The sequence below is a fragment of the Babylonia areolata genome, chromosome 27 (genome assembly GCF_041734735.1).
Source record: "Babylonia areolata isolate BAREFJ2019XMU chromosome 27, ASM4173473v1, whole genome shotgun sequence".
NCBI classification, from domain to species: domain Eukaryota; kingdom Metazoa; phylum Mollusca; class Gastropoda; order Neogastropoda; family Buccinidae; genus Babylonia; species Babylonia areolata.
In genome coordinates this window covers 38,105,693-38,118,005 of record NC_134902.1, presented here as the reverse complement: position 1 = coordinate 38,118,005, position 12,313 = coordinate 38,105,693, and the positions used below count along the sequence as shown (strand labels likewise).

The 12,313-nt window shown below is 47.1% G+C and overlaps 1 protein-coding gene across 1 annotated transcript in view; it reads right to left on the bottom strand.

The window, feature by feature from the left end:
* LOC143301365 (uncharacterized) overlaps nt 1-12,313 on the bottom strand; it is a 33,439-nt gene that overhangs the window by 9,739 nt on the left and 11,387 nt on the right. Inside the window, exons 5-8 of the mRNA XM_076615604.1 lie at nt 11,703-11,843; nt 10,407-10,841; nt 2,670-3,896; nt 649-1,980 (exon numbers count right to left, since the gene is read on the bottom strand). Of these exons, the coding sequence (XP_076471719.1) occupies nt 649-1,980; nt 2,670-3,896; nt 10,407-10,841; nt 11,703-11,843 (3,135 nt within the window). The remainder of the gene's footprint in view (nt 1-648; nt 1,981-2,669; nt 3,897-10,406; nt 10,842-11,702; nt 11,844-12,313) is intronic.

Sequence of the window (12,313 nt, the reverse complement as noted above, 5' to 3'; positions counted from 1 at the left end):
TTCCACAACAAAAGCACAGACTTGCCAGTGTCTGAAGCCATCCCATCAGTGTGTATATACATGCAGAAGATCAAATGCACACATTAAAAGTCCCTGAAAATGTGTGATCCATGTCCAGCAAGTAAATCCCTGAAAATGGAGTTTGCTGCCTTAATGGCAAGCTTAGAAATGGTCATACAACTAAAAACCCATCCATATATATTTCAAACAACCTGGGATTTACAGCCCTCAAATATAAAAAAAGACACACAATACAGTGATATATACACACAGACATACACCCCCACACCACTCCAATGTACGTTACACAGACATGGACCACCACCCACGCCACTCCATTGTTCTCACTGTGTACTTATCATGCATGTGTGCACGTGAGTGTGTATGCGTGCGAGTGTGTGTGTGTGTGAGTGTGTCACAGTGTGTATGTGTGTGTGTGTGTGTGTGTGTGTGTGTGTGTGTATGTGTTTTTGTGTGTGTGTGTGTGTGTGTGTGTGTGTGTGTGTGTGTGTTTTGTTTGTGTGTTTGTGCAAGTGCATTAATGCATGCGTGTATTTACTTTGCAAAAGTACCTAGAGCCCTGTCCAGAGAAAAGGTGCCATAAAAATTCACATGATTATTACTATCATCATCATTATCATGACTCACATAGTTGGGCTGTCCAGGAGGGGTGACCGGGTCTTTCAGGTCCGGGAACTGGGCCACCACCAGCTCAGAGATGCGGCTGTAGTCAGCACTGGACCACCAGTACTTGAAGGCCAGGAAGAAGCGGGCCGTTTCACGGATGATCTCCGAGCGGTGCCGGTAGGCCAACCCCTCCTCTCGCGCCTTGACCAGCTTGTGCGAGTACTTGGGCACCGGCAGCGGGTTGGGCAGCGCCTTGAACATGGACTGCCCGCTCTTCTTCCAGGGGGACCCGTGTGGGAACCACACCTGCTCCCGTGCGCTGAACGAGTCGGCGCCACCCCCACCCCCACCCCCACCACCCCCCTTCTTGCCTGCTTTCCCCTCTGTCTTCACCTTGGCCAACTTGGCCTTCTTGGTTGTGGTCTCTCCATCGCCAGCGCTGCTGACCGGAGGGGCACACGTCAGGTTCATGGGGGCCTCCTCTGATGTCTCCATGAGGCTGACGTCGCTCCGCAGCGGGCAGGCGGGGGGCTGGGAGTGGGCGCGGGCCGGCGTGGGGTGCTGCTGCTGGTATCCTGCCCCCCCTCCTCCTCCCTCCCCCCCAACCACCACGCCCGGCCATGTGGCGTGGTAGGCGGCCGGGTCGGGGTTCAGCTTGGGGTCCCTGACGGACACTGCAGGATGCGACATGAGCTCCTTCATCACGGGGTAGCTGTCGCTCTTGCTGGAGTCCAATGACGACGTCGCTTTGGAGGCGGCCTTCCCCGACGATTCCTGCTTCAGGTCCCCACCACGCACTTTGGCGGCCTCAGCCACGTCGATGGTGTGCCTGCGGGCAGCCGACTCGTCCCCCAGCTGTCTGACCGACTGGGCCACCGCCTGCTTCAGCGCCTCCTGCAGCTCCTTTTCCCCCAGCTCGTAACTTTTGACCCCACCCGCCTCGCTCAGGCTGCGCTTGGTGGAGCGGGCCGAGGGCTGGGCCGGGGTGGTGGTGGTGGTGGGGGGGTCAGGGGCGGGGAACTGCTGCTGGTAGAAGAGGTTCCAGGCGTTCTGCTCGTAGACTGACGAGGCCAGGAAGGGGTGGCGGGGGTCCTCCGCCACCGACACAACCACACCTCCCCCCACGACTTCGCCACCCCCCACCCGGCCTTTGTCCTGAGCTTCCCGCAGGCTGGCCATGGTGGCCAGCTCCCCAAGAGTCACACCACCCCCCTCCCCTCCCGCATCCTCCCCCCCTTCCTTCAGGGCAGCCTGTGAGGGGGACTGGTAGCTGGCCCACTGTTTGCTCTTGCTCATGGGCAGGCGGCGGCGCATGTTGCGGGCACACGTCCCCAAGTCCTTCTTGATGTTATGCTGAAAAACACAGGACACACACCCATTACACTTTGGGCTTTCACACTTTCAATGCTTGTGCTCATATGCAACTCGTAAACGTGTCATATCATAATACTTGGACTTTCTGACTTTAATAGTTTAAATGCTGAGACAAGATGGCGATCAAAATGATGGAAAGCACTAAAAATATTGAACCAATAATTCTTTTTTTTTTTTTTTATAACTTTTACAAATATCAGTGTTAACATAACATGCACATAACTGCACTGAATCTGTCACATGTTTAAGTCATAAGACACACATACACACAAACCCACACACATAGAAACACACAAACCCAAATACACGCACACACATGCACACACACACACAAAGTGCACACAGAAACACACAAACCCGAACACACACACACACACACGCACAGAGAAACACACAAACACGCACATACAAAAACACACACAGAGAAACACACACACACAAACACACACACAAACCCACACACAGAAACACACAAACCCAAATACACACGCACACACACACACAAACCCCCACACACAGAAACACACAGACCCCCTCACAAACACACACGCACACATACAAACACACAAACCCAAAACACACACACACACACCCACACACACACACACAAAAGCAGCATACACACACACCCACACACACACACACTTACACAAACAGAGGCAACTCACCACTGATTTGAGCCCTGGGAACTCGCGCAGCACCAGTTCAGAGATTCGCTCGTAGTCCGGCGCGGTCCACCACATCTTGTGGGCCAGGAAGAACTGCGTGGTCTCCCGGATGATGCGGGGCCGGGCCGAGGCCGTGTTGCCCGAGTCGCGTGCCCTCAGCACGTTGATGGAGTACGGCGGCACTGGTAAGGGGTCCGGCAGACCCAAGGAGCGCCACATGGCCATGGCAGACATCCGGTCCACCGGGGACGCCTCCGACAGCGCCCCCACCCCTACCGACACCCCCAACCCCGCCTCCGCCAGGGACAAGGAGGAGACCGGAGGGGTGGTGGCGGTGGAGGTGGTGATGGTGCAGGCGCTGGGGGTGGGGGTGGACAGAACGTAACCAGAAGACTGAGACAGGTGCTGAGCTGACGATGACGATGATGAAGATGATCCACTGTTGCTGCCGGCAGCAACCGCCGCCCCTCCAGTACTCTGATGGGCAGGGGGAGCCAGGGTGGTGGTGGTGGCTGAGGTGTGAGAGGAGGAGGAGGTGGTGAGGAGGTGGTCAGAGAGGGCATGTGAGACATGTGGGGGCAGGGTGGAGAGAGAGGAGAGGGCCTGCTGCATGGACAGGGCCTGGGACATGGACGACAGCCACGCCTGCTGCTGTAAGTGGTCCGCCTCCCCCCCATCCCCCCCGCCCCCAACCACCTCCCCTGCCTCCTGCTTGATCACCGCCAGCTGCTGCGAGTTCACCGCCCCTCCTCCCCCTCCACCAACCTCACCCCCCACAAAGCTGTAGGGGTACTTCCCCACCTCCGTCTCCTTGCCGGCTCCATCAACTGTCTCTTTCCCGTTCTCCGCCGAGGCGCCGGGCCCCTCCATGGCCCTGGCGGTGTGCGTGTGGGCGATGACACTGGCGATGATGGCATCCGAGGTGTCCCTCGCAGCCTGCTGGGCGTGGTGGTGGTGGTGGTTCTCAGCGGCCTTGTTGACGTCCCCTTGATGCAGAGCGGCCGTGCGGCTCTCGATGATGCTGGCAGCGGCCAAGAGCTCATTACAGAAGTCAGTGGTGATCTGCTGGGCACCACCATGGGTAGGAGGGGGAGGGGGAGGGACAGACACCGTGCCCACAGCCGTGAAGCGCGCCTCAGGAGAGCGGCTGTCACCACGGCGACGCAGCATCACCTCCCGCCGCCGGATGTTGCGCGCCGTCTGGGACAGGTCCGTGCGTACGCGCCGCTGAAAAAAAAAAATATATATATATATATACATATATAATAATGATAATAATGATGATGAAGATAAATACTAGCTGCACAGCTACTTTCAATTTCTCCACATATGGAGGACTAGTATTTTGCACAGGACGGGGAATCCAGACCCCTGCCTGAGTCTGCACCAGTGGGTCACAGAGTAGTATGTGTAATTAAACATTTATTCATCAGTTTTTCTTAGAGTTCAAAGCCCTTGAAGACGTAAAAATAACTTTTTTAAATATATAAATACATATATATAAAACACCAAAAAAGAAAAAATAATAAGCCAAGTATTGATTAACAAAATCATAAAATTTAAATCAAACATAACAACATATCCATCTGAACACTATCTTGTAATCCAGTCACTGACCAATCATGAATAAAATCAATCAAATCAACAAAATGTCCGCCTGAACACTACCTTGCTGTTCGTCACTGATTTAAAAAAAAAAAAAAAAAAAAAAAATTTAAAAGAGAGGTGGATCTTACGTTCAAAATCGGACTTTGAGGTGTGTAATGATACAGGAAATTAGCACACTGGTTAAGACAGCGAAAGGCACATGTATACAGTCTTTGGCTGAGTGGGGGTTTGAAAGATCTGACTGCCATGCTTGCTGAAATGTGCTTCCACACACTCAGTTACAGCTACCCTTGCCTTGGGGACAGCCCTCACTGCCACTGTGACAGGTAAACTTCAATATGCAACATGTCATACGGTTATTGGTTAACAGTTAAGTTCTACTGAAGACTTTGGCTTTTATACACACGTGTATGAATTAACAGTTGAGATACACCCATGGACCACTTTTAGTTTTTGCCACAATTTGTAGTTTTGCATTTTCCATATAATGCTATGCACTCAACACCTGTGATAGTCATTTCATTTACCTCTGACACACTATCATCTGACACACAAATAACAATAACGATGATGATGACGAGAAGTACAATGATGATAATAATAATTACAATAAAGATAATAATAATGATAATGCATCTACTAATAAATGATAATAATTGCAATAATAATAATGATAATGATGATGATGATGATGATAAAGATAACAATTATGATAATGCAGATCATCGCTCACACACCCCGGGGATGGGAGCTCAATAAAACCGTAAAGTTAAACATACATAAACGAACAGCTTACTAGTGAAATCATATGTGAAAGGCTTTTATGAAAAATCCACTTAAGTTTGAGAGATGTTTAAGCTTCAAACACCAGCCAAAGCCAATCTCCAAGAAGGTGCTTCTTAAAAAGAGATTGGCTTTGGCTAATGTTTTAACACCCAAATCGCAAGAACTGTTCAGAAATCCTTCTAGCAGCTTTTGCCCTGCCACAGTCACTGCAGCCATGTCTTTTATTTCACGCTTAATAACCTCTCTTTTGGAAAGCAACGATGCTGTCATCACAGAAAAAAGTACACCTGCAAAATACTGGTACTAAATTGTCTTCATACACAAGGTCACAGTTATACTGTATTATATATAGAGAGATTAAAAAAAAAAACAAGAAAGGCAAGGCCTTCAAGACTCACTTGTGATACACTTTTAAAAAAATCCAAGTTTTTAGGTATTGAGTATAATGCATTTACTGTTATATTTATATTTTTTGTATTATCTAAACTTGGCACTTTGATCTGATATTCGACCCAACAAAGGATCTGTCATTATTATCATTTTTTGTTCAAACAGGAAATTCTTTTGCTAAGCATGGAAGTTTTATTTATTGCAAACGTTTTGGTTTAGATAGCAGAACAAGGGAAATTACTCTGCTGGGGAACTTACTTTGCTTTAAACTGATCTTTCTCATCTTAAACATTACATTTTGAAATTATACTCAATACATAAAAAGCTTGGATTTTTTTTTTTTTTTAAAGTGCATCACAAGTGAGTCTTGAAGGCCTTGCCTCTCTTGTTTCAAAATATAATGTTTAAGATGAGAAAGATCAGTTTAAAGCAAATTAACTCCACAAGCATTACAGAGTAATTTCCCCTTTTTACTATCTGCAGCAAAACGTTTGCAAAATAAATAAAAATTCCATGCTTAGCAAAAGAAGTTCCTGTTTGAACAAAAAATGATAATAATGACTGCTCTAGCTGTTGGGTCAGAATATCAGATCAAAGTGCCAAGTTTAGAGAATACAAAAAATATAAATATAACAGTAAATGCAGTTTGCATATAATTAGGCTTCATTCTTTATTTTTTTGTGCCAATCCCAGAAGCGCAATATTGTTTTAAACAAGATGACTGGAAAGAACTGGATTTTTCCTATTTTTATGCCAAATTTGGTGTCAACTGACAAAGTAGTTGCAGAGAAAATGTCAATGTTAAAGTTTACCACGGACACACACACACACAGACACACACACACACACAGACAACCGAACACCGGGTTAAAACATAGACTCACTTTGTTTACACAAGTGAGTCAAAAAAGAAAGAAAGAAAAGAAAAAAAGAAAAGAGAAGTGGTAGTGAGAAAGAAAGAACAGAGTACAACATCTTTGGAGAACATCAAAGAAAACGCCTAAGCAATTTATGAGCAACAATCAACAGGTGTTTCGTGTCTACAGGTTTCAGCCCCTGAACTAGATGACTCAAAATTAATTATGACTGTCAACAGATGTCTACATGTATCAACCCCTGAACTGAACGACTTCAATTAACTATGACAATCAACAGGTGTGTTTCGTCTACAAACATCATACCTTGAACTATACGACTTCATAAAACTGAAAATCAACTGGTGTCTGCATATATATCAACCCCTGAACCAGATGACTAAAAGTAACTATGCCTACAGGTATCAACACCTGAACTACACAACTTCAAATAACTGTGACCATCAACAGGTACATTATGTCTAGAGGTATCAATCCCTGACCTAGACTTCAAATTACTGACATTCAACAGGTATGTTATGTCTACAGGTATCAACCCCTGAACTAGACTTCAAATTATTGACCATCAACAGGTACATTATGTCTACAGGTATCAACCCCTGAACTAGACTTCAGATAACTGACATTCAACAGGTACGTTATGTCTACAGGTATCAACCCCTGAACTAGACTTCAAATTATTGACCATCAACAGGTACATTATGTCTTTAGGCATCAACCCCTGAACTAGACTTTAGATAACTGACATTCAACAGGTATGTTATGTCTTTAGGTATCAACCCCTGAACTAGACTTCAGATAACTGACATTCAACAGGTACATTATGTCTACAGGTATCAACCCCTGAACTAGACTTCAGATAACTGACATTCAACAGGTATGTTATGTCTACAGGCATCAACCCCTGAACTAGACTTCAGATAACTGACATTCAACAGGTAAGTTATGTCTTTAGGCATCAACCCCTGAACTAGACTTCAGATAACTGACATTCAACAGGTAAGTTATGTCTACAGGCATCAACCCCTGAACTAGACTTCAGATAACTGACATTCAACAGGTACGTTATGTCTACAGGCATCAACCCCTGAACTAGACTTCAGATAACTGACATTCAACAGGTATGTTATGTCTACAGGCATCAACCCCTGAACCAGACTTCAGATAACTGACATTGAACTGTGACAAGCAACAGGTGCATTGTGTCTACAGGTATCCAACCTTGAACCACACGGCTCATTACCTGCACTGCCAAAACGGCAAGCCCAACAATTTCCACGTATTACAACCATTTGACAGTGACTCCCTTTTTTTTTTTTTTACGACATTTGTGATTTCTGTTGCTGACCCAAGGTCCAGCTGCCGCCACTGAATGGTTGAGAGATGCGGTACAATGCCTGCCAAACCTGGCTGGTGTTGTGAGAAACACGACAGGACTTAATATCAGACTTTTTTGCTGCCCTTCCTAATTCATTGTATTTGTGTTGTCTTCCTTGTTGCCCTGTCTAATTCATTGTATTTGTGTTGTCTTCCTTGTTGCCCTGCCTAATTCATTGTATTTGTGTTGTCTTCCTTGTTGCCCTAATTCATTGTATTTGTGTTGTCTTCCTTGTTGCCCTGCCTAATTCATTGTATTTGTGTTGTCTTCCTTGTTGCCCTGTCTAATTCATTGTATTTGTGTTGTCTTCCTTGTTGCCCTTCCTAATTCATTGTATTTGTGTTGTCTTCCTTGTTGCCTGCCTAATTCATTGTATTTGTGTTGTCTTCCTTGTTGCCTGCCTAATTCATTGTATTTGTGTTGTCTTCCTTGTTGCCCTGTCTAATTCATTGTATTTGTGTTGTCTTCCTTGTTGCCCTAATTCATTGTATTTGTGTTGTCTTCCTTGTTGCCCTGCCTAATTCATTGTATTTGTGTTGTCTTCCTTGTTGCCCTAATTCATTGTATTTGTGTTGTCTTCCTTGTTGCCCTGCCTAATTCATTGTATTTGTGTTGTCTTCCTTTTGCCCTAATTCATTGTATTTGTGTTGTCTTCCTTGTTGCCCTGTCTAATTCATTGTATTTGTGTTGTCTTCCTTGTTGCCCTGCCTAATTCATTGTATTTGTGTTGTCTTCCTTGTTGCCCTGTCTAATTCATTGTATTTTGTGTTGTCTTCCTTGTTGCCTGCCTAATTCATTGTATTTTTCAAAGAAAACACTGTTCAAACCGAAGATGCGATATAATGGCTCCCACGTTCAACTTTTTTTCCTTTCATCTCTGCATTCTACATGCCTGCTCGCGACCAAATTTCTGATTTCAATCTAGATTTCAACATTTTGTGTTTTCAGCTGAAAGCTTTATGCCTGCTGTGGGGTTTTGTTGTTGTTTTTTCAGTATCCCCACCGTCTGCTGTTATCAGTTATGGGGTCAAATGTCTGCCAAGAATGGTTTCAAAATTCAGCCTTCAAGGTTTTGTTTTCTGACTGAAACTGGACAGGTTTCATCTGAACTGAAACTAAAGGTCAGCCACACATGTGTGTCGGGCAAATGAACAGCAATCACTCCTCTGGGCTTCTGGTAACACATCCATATTCCTCCCCCGACACTTCAAAATGGAAAGGACTCACTGCAAGTTCAAAGATCTAAATAACATTGTAAATATTTCAAGACAGAGCACATAAAAAGTGAGGAAATCTTGAGTTTCAGTCTGACATCAGGGTCATCTGTTACCAAGAGTTTCTTCCCTTCACAACTTCTTAGCCCAGACACCCCTGGCTGCAAGGTATGCCTGCCTTTGTGCATATGCAGCAATTCAGATTTGATTAGAATGTGCAACAACAGAGAGGTAGGTAGTCTGTGACCACTTGGAAAGACGGTAACAGCGTCCTGGCACGTTTTAAACTTTAAAATCTTGACAGAGTCCCTGGCACATTTTTAAACTTATCAAAAGCTCTGCTTTATATTTTCATCAGGTCTGATACTGGCAAAAGCAACCACCTCTAACGGTCTGCTCTATGTGCACTGCTAAGCATGACAGCAAGCTGAAGAACAGTCAAAACCACAGGACGTCCATAAGATGCGACACCACCCACAGGAAAAAGACAATGCTCACCATGTCTATCAGACTAACCCACAGGGAGGGGGGCGGGGGGGGCAGAGGACAAGAGGACGTCCACAACACTAACCACACGACACACAGTATGCCCATCAGTCAGCGCCACATCAAACAAGGAACCATCGACTGAAGACTCAAGATACCCAGTGCCAATGCAACCAACTGTCCATGGGTTCGATCCCCATACTCAAACTGGGATACTCTGCCCTCCCCTCCACTAAACCGAGTCGTGGTCTAAGTGCTAGTCATCCGGATTAGACGATTAACTGAGGTTCCATGTGCAGCATGCACACAAGTAAAAGAACCCACAGCAACAAAAGGGTTGTCCCTGGCAACATTCTAAGAAAAATCCACTTTGATAATGAAAAAAATACACTCTGAGGCAGAAAAAAACCCAGAAACAACAACAACAAAAATACTGGCTGCTACACTGCGGCAATGCATTCATCCTGAATAGAGCAGCCCAAATCTAACACAGAGAAATTCTGTTCTGACAAAAACTGATGCAATACTCACAACTCAAACCTGCAAGCACACCACAACACCTTCAACAAGAATAGAGTGACAACACCAAAAAGAAAAGAAAAAAAAAAAAAAAGAAAACTACCATAGAAACGACAAACTGAAAGGGACGACCATGCAAGAGCGAGACAACGACTATGTGGGGTGGGGGGATCCGGGGGCGGGGGGGGACACGCTGGAGAGACGACGGCAACGAGAAGAGCCACGACACAGCGGGCACAACAGCAGCAACCCCAACCCCCGAGGGAGGGGGGGGGTGGGAGAGCGCACTCACGTTGGGCGGCATGTTAGGGCTTAGCATGGGGTCTTTCAAGTCAGGGAAGTAATCGACCACGAAGTGGGAGATTCGGTCGTAGTCGACACTGCTCCACCAGTACTTGAGAGAGAGAAAGAAGAGAACGGTCTCGCGGATGATGAGGGGCCGCTCAAACTTGGTCACGCCCGACTTCCTGGCCTTCATTACCTTCTCCGAGTACGGCGGCACCGGCAGGGGGTCCGGCAGCTGGGCGTCCGCCCGCCACGCCCCTGACAGCGACAGTGTGCTGCTGTCCGCGTACCCCTCCTGCACCCCCACCCCCTCTGCCCTCCCCTCCTCCACCACCCCCGCCGTTCCTCCCACAGCAGAGGCGACGGGGGGAGGAGAAGACATGGGTGGCGGGGGGGAGGGTTGGGAGGTGGCGGAGGTGGCATGGTGGGCGGCGTGGGTGGCAGGCAGGAGGGAGGGGAAGACGATGCCCCCAGTGGGGTGGTGGTGGTGGTGGTGGGTGTGGGAGGAGGAGGCGTGGCCCAGGAAGTGGGCCACAGGGGGCAGCACCGTGCAGCTGGTGGTGGTGGTGGCGGTGGTGGTGGTGGTGCTGATGGGGGAGGTGGAGGACAGCAGGTAGGGCAGGTTGGCCAGCTGCAACACAAAGCTGGGCCACTTCAGGTTTACTTCTCACTGCTTCCAGCCCCATCCCCCGTGAACGCCATTCATCAACACAACACAGGGCCAACACCAGCGCATCCGATAGCTTATATAACATTACAACACTGCACTAAATCCTTAACACACAAAACATAAAAAAGTCAACCATCATGATATTCAATCAACCACACCACTCACTGGAGCAGCAAGCACAAAATCACAGGATCATAGGCACTTTCACATAACTCACACACACACAAATAACACATACACAAACAACCCCCTACGCCCCCGCACACACAAATATTCACACACACTAACACATGCACCATCACAGTCACTTTTGCACACACACTCACACAGATACACACACAAACACCCCCACCCTCCCCACATACACAAACATTCACACACACACAACCACATGCAGCCATATCCCTCTCCCATCCCCAGCCCCTATGCAGCACCACACACACACACAAGACCAGAGCAGCATGCACGAAAGTGAAGACTTTGGGATCCTGGGCACTCACACACACATAAGTACTCCACACTAACACACACACATACTGCACACACACGCACACACACACACACACACACACGCGCGCGCACTTAAATCCCCATAGGCGCACACACACACACGTGCGCGCGTGCGCACACTTAAATCCCCATACGCACACACACACACACTCCCACACATTCCCATCCAACCCCACACACACCCACCTTCCCTTCCCCTCCACACCCACACAGCACCAAACACACCCACACACACACACATACACACACACACACACGCACACACATACACACACACACAACCACACACAGCCAGGACAGAAAGCGAACCACCTCTTTGGGGTCCTGTGATGAGAGGGTGGGGGTGTGCAGTGCAGCAGTGTGGGCCGTGTGGGGCAGCATCTGTGCAGCCGAGGCCAAGGTCACCATGGTGGGCACGCTGATAGAGGGCGCCGCGCTGCTCTTCCGCCGACCCTTAACGATGATAACAACAACATCAGTTATATCAGTTATATAATACTTATGCAGCACTCCATCGAGAAAACGGCTCTGCACGCTTTACAAAACACATCACATTATACACACTGATTATTCCCACATTACAACAAATAATAATGACAATAGCTGACAACAGCACTCTATCCAGAAATACACCTCCACCGACCCTTAATTATAGTGATTACAATTAAAATGTTAAAATGTATATTAAAAAAATATCAAAATAATAATAACATTAATAACAATATAATAATAATACACACAGGATCTAGCTACTTTCGTTTTCCCTGCCAGAGTCTGCATTAGTGGGTCACAGTTAAGTATGTGTAGTGAAAAATAATATCTTCTTCTTCTTCTTTGTTGGTGGGCTGCAACTCCCACATTCACTCGTACGCACACGAGTGGGCTTTTATGTGTATGACTGTTTTTACCCCCACTAATAACAA